At 31.4% G+C, this 14,160-nt stretch overlaps 1 protein-coding gene across 1 annotated transcript in view; it reads left to right on the top strand.

Annotated features, from left to right (window-relative positions):
* The window catches only part of Hr4 (nuclear hormone receptor 4), a 42,833-nt gene extending 29,414 nt beyond the window's left edge, over nt 1-13,419 (top strand). Inside the window, exons 5-12 of the mRNA XM_018536941.1 lie at nt 1,095-1,305; nt 1,506-1,838; nt 7,293-7,427; nt 9,443-9,706; nt 11,286-11,478; nt 11,590-11,610; nt 12,416-12,543; nt 12,896-13,419. Coding sequence (XP_018392443.1) covers nt 1,095-1,305; nt 1,506-1,838; nt 7,293-7,427; nt 9,443-9,706; nt 11,286-11,478; nt 11,590-11,610; nt 12,416-12,543; nt 12,896-12,976 — 1,366 coding nt within the window. The 3' untranslated portion in view covers nt 12,977-13,419. The remainder of the gene's footprint in view (nt 1-1,094; nt 1,306-1,505; nt 1,839-7,292; nt 7,428-9,442; nt 9,707-11,285; nt 11,479-11,589; nt 11,611-12,415; nt 12,544-12,895) is intronic.
* The last annotated feature ends 741 nt before the right edge of the window (nt 13,420-14,160 follow it).

Here is a 14,160-nt window from a genome sequence, read left to right as displayed (position 1 = left end):
TATTGCGTATACTCGGATGACTTCTTGAACAACACTTTTGATTAGTCCGTGAAATTACCACGGAGTATCGTTACTTTATTGTTCATCCTTGTCCAACTTTGTTGTCTCGAACGAGCAAGTGGATTAGACGTGAAAAGTCTGCAACAAGTTTTTCTTTCGTACCCATGGCACTCCGTGATTCTCATTCGTAATCTGAGCAGATGAATCCTTGATTCAATCTCACTATTTGCGCTGTCTAAAGAAGTTTCTTAAAATAAACGATTCGACCCTATAATGACTGGTGTCGAGAATTTTCCAAAACATTATAATAAAGTTATTTTTTATTAAATGCTTTTCATATTATAGTTAGGGGATTTGAATGTTAAAGTACCGCCGGCATTAGCATTATCCAAGGTGTCCAACCGACGGCTGAAACATTTGGAATGTTATTCAGCATCATGATCTAGATAATATTTGTTAAGATCAAAGCTATTGGAAGTTGTATGTGTTCCTCTTATTTTCATTTTAATTAAAAATTCATTTTTACATAAAAAAAAAATTAATTTTACGTAAAAATAAAAATAAGAGATACAACTTCCAATGGCGTTGATCTTACAAGAATTCGATTAATCTTGACAAATGTTGCCTAAGTCATGATTCTAATTCGAAAAATATGGAATAAAAAATAACTTTGTTACAGCACATTTTGGAAAGCTCTCGATATCAGTCATTAAATTCTGGCATCAAAATAATGTTCCATTTAAAAAATCAATTTGATCTTGAGCTAACATTGATGTTACACCATCAATGGTGTACCTCCCAAGTTTAAACAGATTAGTGAATAAATCTTTTTAAATTTTTATCTGAAATATTTTTCTGAAAAATGCTTTGCTTTCGAGATATTCGACCGTATCCAAACTTTTAACGCACTCTGTACATAGAAATAGTCAGTAAAAAGGAAAAAATAACAGATCTCTGAAGTCATGATCTTTCGACATTACGCGATTTTATTTATTTTTAATATTTATGAGAATACCCTTTTATGACTGTAAATTGATGAGAGTTAATCTGTTAGTTGATCACAAGTTACAAGAATTCGATTGATTTGCATGCAGATGTAAAGGCTTCTTCAAAAGGACCGTGCAAAATAGACGGGTGTACACGTGTGTGGCAGAGGGAGGCTGCGAAATTACGAAGGCGCAGAGAAACAGGTGTCAGTACTGCCGATTCAAGAAATGCATCGAACAGGGTATGGTTCTGCAGGCGGTTCGGGAAGACCGGATGCCTGGAGGAAGGAATTCGGGTGCAGTGTACAACCTTTATAAGGTACGCATCAATTAAAGTTTCAGCAACAAAATTATTATAATGCTATGATTTATATTATCGTATAATAAATAAAATGATAGCCTGATGTCGTTTGAATATCTACAATATATTCACGTAAGTCGGATTAAAGAACGTTCAAATTAATTGACGATCAAATCAACTGCAATCATTGAAAGAGAATGCCTGTTGATTGGCCACAGGTGAAGTACAAGAAACATAAGAAGAGCAACAAAACGGGCGGTATCAGTGGTATGGGTGGCGGTAATGTCGGTGGTGTAAACGGCTCGGGAACTCTCGGGGGTGCCAAGGGTACGACGATGCTAGACAAACATATGGCCGCGGCCGCTGCTCATCACAGCCAACAACAGCAGCAGCACGCCCAACTGACTGGTAGTTTCCTTCATCATCACAAAATCTCATCAGGCGATCCACTCAACTCGCCACCTACTCCTAGCCACCCGAGCCATCCTGCACATTCGGGTCATCTCGTCAACGGGACTATCCTGAAGACGGCGCTCACTAATCCCTCCGAAGTAAGTGTATTTGCTTTATTGTTTTTGAAGTAAATGAATTTTAAAGTCCTTTGAAGTGATAGTGAATTTTTAATTCATGATCATTTTCGATAACATACCGTTCGAGAATTGTTTGAGGCAAAGAAAAGAATAATAGGTCATACGAACATAACATTGAATGTACATTTGGTTTTTCTTTTATGAAAATTTTAGGAAATCTTTTTTTATTTAACTTTTTAATACTTAAATATATCTTTGAGACTTAAAACTTAAAAAAATAAGGTTTTTCCATTTGGTTTTGAATGTATAATAAGATTCCCCTTATTTAATCGCGTTTTTATATCAAAATAATTCTTCTGTGAAAAATCGTTCATTCCTAATCGCTTGTATGTATAAAGATATTACCTAGAGATTTTCAGTTAAGAATTATTTGTCTTGAGATTGAACAAAATTTGATAGAATCTATCATCACAATTAAAGTCATGAATATCTGTTATATAAATAGTTCCTCGCAAATTTGAAATGTTATATTTTCTATATAATATATCTGAATAAAAATTCGTTGTCCAATCCATACACCTCAAATGATATCGCTAACGATCTCCTAGATTGAATTATGCCAATTCACCTCCTACGCGAGAATTTTTGTTAAAGTATATATATATATATATACGTAGATGGCGCGATTTATCTGCTTTTGCATAATTCACAAAACAGAGTTGTCAAAGAACCAGTTTCATTATACGACAAAATGCACCGCGTGCGCCTATTACAGCTTCTACTCTGATTTTACCCTTAATTATTTGAGCATTATGCAAGGCAAACGTCATCAGCGACGTAATATAGATTAATCTCGACTGCGAGATTTATGCATATTACTGGCCGTGATGTGCCTGAGATATACGCGGTAACTTTCTAAAAGTCAATTCGATCGAATTGCATGATTATACGACATGAAAGTTCTCTGTTAATTCATACGATGAGATACGGAGATTTTACGTTGCCTATTCTTGTTCATGCGATCAACGCATACAGATCAACGTTTGCGTACGAAATCATTTACGTTCGATCGAAGGATCTCGCTTCCTTGCAATTTACATGATTTATGCGACATAGTCCTGGTTAGAAATCGAGAATGGGTCAACAAAAGTTAACTCCTCGATCGCCGACAGAATAATCTAGTGCTCTGGGATGAGAATGTCCCGAAGGCATCTTTGCTTTCACTTTCGAAGCAGCTGCGGCAGCAACGCAAGATCACGAAATCTTTGCGGACAATGATTATTTGTTCAGACAACCCAATAACATGTTACATCTTCTGTATTCATTTATATATTTTTATTTACTTTTTTATTAATAGTAAAATATTTTATTTGACATCATTATTTCATAATTTCCTAAACATTCAGATTTAAATATTATTATATTATCCATGCGCTGTGTATCAATGTCTTGGTAACATCCATTTAAAATTAAGTTAAGATTACTTTTTTAATTACTTTACCTATTTAAGTGTTAATTTATAAATTTGAATTTATACATGAAATGAAAATTTTACGTCATAAATTTTTTCTATTTATTAAATTTATTAATTTTCTATTATATATAGTATAATCAATTAAATGTGTACGTGAAACAATGGCAAAGCAAGTACGTTGTGTAATATGCGTCTAATCAATACTAATATTCTTAGTTAGGAAAATAGAAATTGAATTATTTTGATGAAGTCAGAATTGCATTATCGATATCTTCAAAGGAACTTGTTACGCTTGTAAAAGTATCGTGAATCGATCATTACAGATAATAATACATTTTGTTATTGACATATTTTTAAAAATAAAGCATTAATAAATTGTAATCCGATAATTGTTATTAAACAATCCACTGGTTAATCTACTGGTTAATCCTACTCTTTAACAAATCAGCAATCAATTAACAAAACAGAGATATTATTTATAATTCGAAACAATAACATCTAAAAAGGAAAACAGAGAATCGATTTATCATTATCGAGAAGGAGGTAATTTCGATAAAATTTGAATAGCATGCAATTTGATATTTAAAAAAATATATGGTATTAAAGTAGTACGATATAGAGATCATGTTCTTTCCAATATACACTGCCATACTAGAAAATTTCCAATTTACGTTACATATAGATTTTTAATACTGGCAGTGTATATATTGGAATAAGATCTTAATGTTATAATATATCTTTTTAAAATATAATTACATTATAATCTCTAAAAAAGAAATAAATTCAATTTATTTTAGTTATTATTTTTACGTATTAAAAAATGTAAAATATTTTGATGCAAACTGTTGAGTGGCACTACACAAGGCAAATAGCAAATTCGGAGTTCGTCGATCGGTTTTCTTCGCACCGATCTTGGAATGAATGAACTCACCATCGCAATTTCACTTTCTTACGACTCAGCTTGCGCAAGCCTCAAGGTTTCCCACATTACGAAAGCCGATAGATAAAATGAGCGAGTAACATGCTTGCAAGAATCGACCAATCGTCATCGCTGGCACTTGTGTTCACCTATACACTTCTTGTATATGTGATACGAGATTCTTATATAACTTGCAAAATTATATGTCTTTCAAAACCAGTGTTTTTCGATACTATGTCGTTTTTTCATAAACAATATAAACAGATCTTTATGATGATTAATCGATGAAATATATTATATAATATAATGAAAAATTATTTACTAAAATCATTTGAAAGCTATATATACATACATATATATATAATATACATACCGAGTGTTTGATAATCTGCAGAAAACTCTAGCAATATACTAGTTGAGTGGATTAAACAGAAAATCCTCTAGTATTTTACAACTTTTATAATAGTTTACAAGATATTAATTATTAAAAATCGCTGAATATTGGTTTTTAATCATTTTTTACTCAAGTACTATCAACTATACAGAAAATAGCAAGTGATAAAAATTGTTTGTGTGTGCATGCGTGTGTGTGTGTATATGTACTTTTTTCTCATAATTCTGAGAATTTTTTCACAATTTTTTAATTTTTTAGTATTACATTTTCTTATGTTCGTAAAAATAGGTGACAATAAGAAAATGTAATACTACAAAAAGTTGATAAAAAAATTCTTAAAACTCTATGAGAAGAAAATAAACAATTTTTCTGTACAATTGATAGTACTTTAGTAAAAAGTTGCTGACTAATATTCAGCGATTTTTTAGTAATTAATATCTCGTTAACTATTACAAAGATTGTAAAATGGTACAAGACTTTTTGTCTTAGTTTAGTCCGCTCTATCTACCTTATCGGTAGAATTACTAAATATCCAGTATATATAAATTATAAATTATACACGTGGATATAATTTTATAACTAAATTTACTTTTAATAAAATTAATTTTTTGCTAAATATCGATGAGAACATGCCGTAATGGTCAAACTGGATTTGAAATGCTTCTAATTTATAATTTCATGTGAATTTATATATATTACGTATGTAGATTCTTAATACGCACCGAAATTTTTTTCAGACTTACAACGCAAACTCTAATAAACTACCGTAATATTATCACGAGTTAAATTGACTAATAATCTAATAATTTTGATGCTGATCATAACATCTTGGATCTTAGTAATGTTGAATAACGTATTAAAATCTATGAATGACATTAAAAATCTGTAAATAATTAATTTATATTGCGAAAAATATTATCTCGATCGGGAGTCGAACCCGGATGCCATTCTCGCACAGAATGCTTCGACTACCGGCCGAGGTAATATTTTTCGCAATATAAATTAATTATTTACAGATTTTTAATATATCATTCATAGATTTTAATATGTCATTTAACATTATTAAAATCCAAGACGCTGTAATTTAAACTCTCACTGTCCAATAAGATTTGATATTGTTAATTTTTTCTGTATTATAATCTTTTCTATATTGCTCTCTCTCTCCCCCCCCCTCTCTCTCTCTCTCTCTCTCTGATACTATAATCAAATTGTCATTACTCCGATTTTCTCGAGTAGGATCAACGGGAGTAATGGAAAAATATGCATGTTACATCGGATCAGATGATCGAAAGAGGGAACTACTGCGCTTGTTCAAATGGCCCGGTAGAGGCCATTGCCAAAAGTGAAACCGATGCCGGTAAAACCGGATAAATATTGACCATAGCGGTGCTCCATTAAAGAGGTCACTTTCGAGCCGCAGCCGAGTCATTGTACGTGAGATGCACAGCGAAACCACATTCATTTTTTTAATGAATTTTGTTTAAAATAAGAGAAAAATCGCAAACGACAGAATCGCTTTTTTTAAGAAAAGAAATATTCATCACTTTTAATCGTGAAGATTCTCTTAAAATAAAGATAAGAAATTTATCTTTATTTTATCAGAAGATATTCTGCATATAAAATCTCTATAAAATTAATTTTTACTTTAATATTTATATTTATGAATATTCTATATGAATATTTTGAGAACTTTTAGAGAAAATTACTTCATCTTATAATAATATTTATTAAAATACATATGGCTCAAATAATGAAAATTTAAATAAAATTCACAATTTTGCTAATAATTAAACAGAAAATCGAAATTTGTCATTTATGCATAATATATTTCTAATCAATTAACTAATTTCAACTGAAATAATATCGAATATCATTTTATCGTAATAAAGTATCACATCAATCGTTGTCCGTCATCGTCACTGCGTGGAAACATAGCAAGCGACGTAGGTAGGGACAATAGAAAATCAGCGGCAGCCGGTGCCAAGGACGGGCAGTTCTCCGGCGCGGCGGTTTCGTAACTCGTGAAAGTCTGCACAGGGGACAGTGATCTCACCCTTCCTCTCCCTCTCGCGCATCCTCTCGTCCTGTATATCTCCTCCCTTGTCTCCCCCGCAAAACTCCCGTCCCTTCCTCGTGTCGAGCGCCTTCAACTGCAAACACGTCCCACGGTTCTCCATGAGATAGTCGCTTATACATGGACCTTATTCGACAAAGCGACCAGCTTTCCCTGAAGTCAGAAACCAACTTGGTAGGCCTTTTGCTTTCTTTTTCTCTTTTTCTTTCTATCTCGTTCACATAATACACCCTGTGCCCGACCTCAAGAAAATGAGGTCCGAAAGGTCAGTAAAAGGCTGAATCTATCCGTTGGATGTGCAGTTACCGAACTCAAATTTCGCACACGAGAGGAAGAGCCGGCGGAATTAGCGCGGATCTTCTCAGAATAACTTTTTCACTTTATGAAAAATATCAAGATCATGTAAATAAGATTGAAAGCCCGACGTATGAAATACTGTAATAAATTGACAAAAATTGATTCAGATAACAATGTATATGCGTCTAAGAAAATTACTGACTTTCATCAACATTCTAAATGCATAACTAAAATATTTAACAAACGCAAATAGTGTGTTATTCTGATTAAAAAAGGTTATGTGAATAGATTTTATATATTAACTATGTATGTTTAAGGTGGTGCATTTACGACAAAGGCTAGACAATGCAGTTAGCAGTTCGAGGGATCGAGTATTTCCTCTGGACGCAACCTTAACCATGATTCAAACCCTTATAGACTGCGATGAGTTCCAAGATATCGCCACATTGAGGGTATGTGAGAATGTCCTTTTATAATAAAACCTATAATGTAAACGTTTAATTTCATTTAAGTATACATTAGTATAATTTACATAAACATTAATATAATTTTTGTCCCACAGAAAATATTTTTCTAATGCAGTGTAGTATACGTATTTAATAATTTTAATTACAGATATTACTTAGTTTAATCAATGTTTATTTCCATAAACAAAAACAATTCAATGAATAATCTCTGTTTCTCTAAACTGATTCGTTTGAATGAAATATTATTTAAGTAAGATAAATCCTATTTTTAGTGAGAACAGATCTAGTACTTTTTTTTAATATTTTGGTGTAAATACATTTGTAAATACAAATGCCTTGAGGATTCTAAAAACAATTAGTCACAGTGTAAGTAGGACATTACAAGACATACAGACAATTTACGTGTCATTAACACATTGGGTGCATTCTATACTACGACCGCGCTTACTGAGCGCTTAGTAAGTTCTTGTATCTGTTTAATCTATATATTTTTAGATCTATCGGAATATGCTAATCAGATGAAAGTGCTCACTGAACGCTCAGTGAGCGGTTGTAGTACTCATAAAATCCGTTAAGGAACTCGCCAACTCGATTTGCATTAGATAGTAACTTTAATTTACATACGCTTTCTTAAGTCCTGTGTCCACTGTGATAGAACTCGGTTCGAATTCTCGAATTCAACAAATGTGTACTAATCAATTTGCCGTTTTTCCGTAAAAACTACATGTTGATTGGTTACACATTCCTGAATCCAAGAACTCAGACCAAGTTCTAACACGTGGATACAGGACTCTTGAGCGTTTTCTTCTTACCAGAAACTCGTTTTGTGGCGGGTAGAAACCCTAGAAGAGTAGAGTCTGGACATTCAGCGAAAGTGCTCTTAAAATAGCAGCGAATATGTGCTCTAGTGTGTATAATCTAGTGTGCATGCGTGCGTGTGTGTATATGTGTGTTTTGGCTGGTTGCTGCATCATTTAACAATGGTTCTTTTTATTCATATATACGTATCAATTTGTGATGAGCACAATAGTAATATATAATATCCCTACAATTCAATATAAAAATTAAATAAGGAGTATCTTTTAAATAAGCTTAATTTTTAAAGTACAAACGAAAATATTAGTACTACGAACGATTTCATACATAAATGTAGTGCCGTTTTAGTTGTATTAAAAAAAAAATTTTTACTGGTTTTTTTTCAAACTTGACATCTTCCTGATTACTACAATCGTCATTCACACGAAAAATCATATATAAGAAACATCCAACAAAATCTATTTTCGTAAAATTTGGGTGCCAACTTTACGGAACTTGATTCGTTCTTACCTATAGATCCAATCAATTATGTTTAATTGCTCGGCAAGCAGACATAGCCACTTTGTCGACTTGAACTCGCCTAGTATCTCTTACTCACACATGTTACACTTCTTATTCTTATTATTAGTTTAGGGCAAGCCCTGTATCAATACATCTCTCATATGCTTATGATGCGCACGCTGCCTATTCAATTGGCACAAGCTTATGGAATCTACAATTTTTAATACCGGTTCTGAACAGCCAATTTTTCGAGAAGTGTTTCTGTGGGCAAGAATACTCTCAGGAGGCTACCGGCCTTTATAAGATACTAATAAGCTGTAGAATAATAAGTAATAGAGTTTAATATTAATAAAAATTTAAAGAACTGCAAATAATTTATTGCGGAAAATATTACCTTAACCGAGATTTGAACTCGAAATTCCACGCGGGCGTCTTCTCAATTCAATTTATCGAAGTATCGGCAATACTTATCTCAACAATCAATAACTAATAAAAGTACATCGTATTTCAAGAAGATGTGTATAAAAACAATTATCCGCTTTAATCGAAAATAGGATTTACTTACTTCATTAGATTTATTCTCATTGCTCTAATTTCAAATTAGTTATCCAATTTTAAAAAGTTAATTCTCAAACAAATAATTACGCTCTAAGATTTGTACATGGTCACCGTTCGCATTACAGAACTTAGATGAGCTGCTGGACCATAATTCAGACTTAAGTGACAAGCTGTGTCAAATAGGAGACAGTATAGTGTACAAGTTGGTGCAGTGGACCAAAAGGTTACCATTTTACCTTGAGCTGCCGGTTGAAGTTCATACGAGGTTGCTCACTCACAAGTGGCATGAACTTCTTGTGCTGACCACATCTGCCTACCAAGCAATGCACGGTCATCACAGGTTGACAAATATCGCTACTGACGGGACGGGTGCAGACTTTATGCAAGAAGTAATTAAATCTTTACAATAATTTATGACCATATACCTACATTTTGTAAATATACTGTAAACAATTTTTTCTAACAATACTTTCGTTACAATACTTGGCACATGACTTCTAAACAAAATATTATTTTTTTATATTAATTTTTAAAAGAAATTTTTTAAAATCCTGATTCTATAAAAGAATCTTTAATTTTTATTATTTTTATATGAAAAGAAGGATGTTAAAAAGAGAGAAAGGAGCCGATTTTGCCCACAAAATTGTAAGTAAGAAGAATAACTTTTTTTTATAGATTTTAACCTCCTGGAGATTAAAATCTACAAAACATACTATTTTTTACTTATATTTTTTTAATAAAAATCTGTCTTTGTTTGGAGAATATTAAGAAAAGACCGACTTTTAACTTAACTAAAAGAATCTAAGTAAAAGAAATAATACTTTTTGTAAATTTTGACCTCCTGAATATGATAAAATTATTAAAAAGTTCGTGGCATTTGGAGAATACCTTGAAAAATAAGCAAGAATACTGAAATTTGTTTAAATATATGTTTATTTGACTCAATTTTCAAGGCATTCCCTGAATCGAATCTAAATTTTTTATTAACATTATCGTATTCAGGAAGTCAAAATATATATAAAAAAAAACGTTATTCCTTCTACTTACACCTTGTTGACAAAAATCAATCTTTTTTTAACTTCCTTCTTTATTAGATAATGCAATTTGTACAAAACACAATTTTGTACTTTTTACGTAAGTGAAGTACCTTTTAGTATTGTCACGTAACTGTTAATATACATATACATATTATCATTATTAACATTATTAATTTTTATTAATATTAACTTTACGTATGCTTCCTTACTTCAAAAGTGACATAATTAAAAAAACATTATTTTCGAGTTATTATCATGAATAAGTTGGGTGGATCACATATTACTTTATCAATCATAAAAAAAATTAACTTTAAGTATTTCATAAAAATCGTCAGAACATCACAACTGAAAAAGTGATAAAACAAAATTTAAAATTGTCACGATTCAAAAAGATCGAGTTGCGAAACGAAAATATTAAAAATGATATTTGATAATGTTATTATTAAGAATATATTATTTTTGCCAATATTATTTAATTAATCAATAATTTCCTAGCAAGTTAAAAAATAGTTTTTTTCCACTTTTATGAAAAATTAATTTTTTTAATTATGTAATTTTTAGAATAAGAACGCAATATGTTTTTGACAACGTTTTTTTTTAAAGAATTCTTGATATAAAAAAAATTAATACTTAGAAAAAATCCTATCGTTTTAAATACGGAATCTGGTTTGTGAATTCATTAATTTGTTGAATCAAATTTTATAGAAATCTTATAGAATCCGATAAAATATAATAAGATTCATATCCATTTTGATACTTGCAAGGTTGACGCGATAAAAAAAATGATATACTTAATTTTATAGAAAATGATAAAAATTGATAAAAATTCTATCATTCTCTCAATCGTTCTCCATTAATTTTTTAGCAGAGATAGTTTATAAATACGATGAATGTGTTTACGAACCTATTTTAATAAAAATTTTCCAACCAGGTAACGAACAACATGTATACGTTACAAAGGTGCCTAACCAGCATGATGGGTCGGCCGATAACCATGGACCAATTGCGGCAAGATGTAGGGCTCATGGTGGAAAAAATCACGTACGTCACTCTAATGTTCAGGCGAGTAAGGCTACGAATGGAGGAGTATGTCTGTCTAAAAGTAATCACTATGCTCTCACAAGGTAAGTACTTTTGCTGAATCCGCGTTATATTGCATTGAGTTAACTTTTCTAATATTATGTGATATTCGAACGATATATGTATAATAATATAAGCTTTCTTTTTTCCCAAAGCTACAATTGGAGACACAAAACGTAAGTTTTCAAAATATTTTTTTAAATAATTATACACGCATGTTTTCTCACGAATAGATCTTAATGTAGACTTTTATTTAAAAAAATTTTAATTAAATTTGATTTTGTTTCTTAAATGAATTCTCATCATCAGTTTACGGAGTGTTTGTAAACTGGTACAATCAGATGATATAACAGAAGTGGAAAAAAAATGATTAGAACTGTGAAAATGTAGAATAAAACTTTTCATACGAAACTGTGTTTTTGTAAAAATCAACTTTAAGTATACGCCGGGTATGAATTTAATAGATAAATTAAAATACTAAGACACGTTAGAAAGCGTTCATAGAAATTTATTTCGAAGAGCAAAATTGCCTGTTTGAATGAATAATATTTTCAACAATTTATAAAATAATAAAATTTAACATACGTAAATATCCTGTTTTCGTTGTTTATTCTGTATTGTTTAGTATACCGTAATAAATACATACAGAGATAGCAATCTACAGTGAGATTCATTAAATCGAGACATAGTTATGTGAATTTTTCAAATATTTAAAATTTATTTTCTTAAAAACAAAGCTACATATGAAAAACTTTTATTCTATATTTTTAATTTATTTTTTTCATGAAGAATCATCTTCTTCTCGGTTACACTAACAATTTATGAATACCCCATAATGATATTCACTTATAGAAAGAAATAAAAAATTAAATCAGAATATATGAACGTTTCAGTTGCAATATGCAGTTATAATGACTTAATACTCCGAATTTTGAACTGTATCAAACACATATTTCGACTAATTTCGCTTGTTTTTCTTAGCACGAGGAAGTACATTGGAATTAGAACAGATACAAGAACGATACATGAGCTGTCTGCGAAGTTTTGTTGAACATAGCGCTCCTCAGCAGCCGGGTCGATTTCATGATCTTCTTGTCAGGTTGCCTGAAGTAAGTTTAAAAAATTAATCAATATACTAAATCTTGAAAAGAAACAAATTTAAAAAATAGAGGTATAATTATTATAATATGTAATTCAAATTATTCAACATTTGATTGAATCCAGACTAAAAGAATTGAATGCGAACAAACAAGAATGAATAATTTATTTCAATGATCATGAATGGTGACAGATTCGTATTTATTCGCTTTAGTCTAGACTCGACTTACGAAACATTTATTGTTTAATGATCAAGTCTGGTAATAGCTTTCATTCGAATTATTTTTGCTTCGTGCAGAATACAACAATTACTGTCAAATGGCTCTGTTTAAGTAGAAAATCTGTCTGCTTGTTGAATTATAGGTACGAGCGGCGGCGAGTTTACTACTCGAGAGTAAAATGTTCTACGTTCCTTTCCTATTAAACTCAGCAATTCAAAGATAGTAAATAAATAAAATGACGATGAACGAAGCTGAATACCTATATACATACTATATATATGTTATAAATATATACACAGGAAAATTAAAAGAATCGAACAAACAGACAAACAACAAACGAACAGAAAAAAAGAAGAGTTCAATGAGAGAGAAAGAGAGACGACTCAAGCCGAATAGGGAAAGGCTTTGTTTGCGATATGTATAAAAAAATATATAAAAGTATATATATATATATGTATACATACATATAAATAATATAAATAATATAATGTGTGTGTTCGTTGCGTTGTACAAACGAAGAAAGGCGGAGAGGAGGAATCGTTCAAGCGAAAAAGAAACGAAAGCGACAAAAGTGTACGATAGAAAATAATCACATCAAGACAGCGAAAGAAGGATAGAAAAAAGAAAAAGAGGAACGATTTTAAATAAAATATTAAAGAAAATATATATATATATATATATATAAAATATGTGTTATATATACATAATACATATTACATATATGCACATATATAAAAGTTAAAAGAACGAGAGAGAGGGAGAGAAAGGGAGGGAGAGAAAGAAAGCGCGCCACCTCGAGATGGGCAATCAATCGAGGTGGGAACTGAACTTTTTTATCGAAACTAAAAGACTATAATAATATATTTCTGTACGCAAACACGTACCGCGCAACTACGTCATTGTGTGTTCACATTGCATAATCCGATCGATAAAATAAGACTCTCGTTACGTACCGCTCACCGTAGGCCACCTACTACTATTATTACTACTACTACTATTACTACTATTACTACTACTACTACTATTACTACTACTACTATTACTACTACTACTGCTACTATTACCGCCACTTTCTACTACTATCGCTCTGGAAACTAAAAAAAAAAGAAGATATATAAAGCAGCAGATACCACGAAACGACTGACTAAAGGATCAATAGTTCGAATCGATCGACCGACCGACCGACCGACCGATGATCGACGACGAGTTTCTCGTCATCCCGTAGCTCGACATGGTATCATCACGAGCTACGATCAAATTTTATTAATACGCGTCCACACACACGCGAACGCGCGTATGTATACACACATCTTCTAAAAATCTGCCACAAACCTCGCTCCGACCATACCGACGACGTGATCTTCTCCTCGCGATAAACGTTACGATGTACGTAAAGAGTGTGATACT

This window comes from Cyphomyrmex costatus, unplaced genomic scaffold, assembly GCF_001594065.2.
Source record: "Cyphomyrmex costatus isolate MS0001 unplaced genomic scaffold, Ccosl1.0 scaffold162, whole genome shotgun sequence".
Classification (NCBI taxonomy): Eukaryota; Metazoa; Arthropoda; class Insecta; order Hymenoptera; family Formicidae; genus Cyphomyrmex; species Cyphomyrmex costatus.
This window is presented reverse-complemented; position numbering and strand designations above follow the sequence as displayed.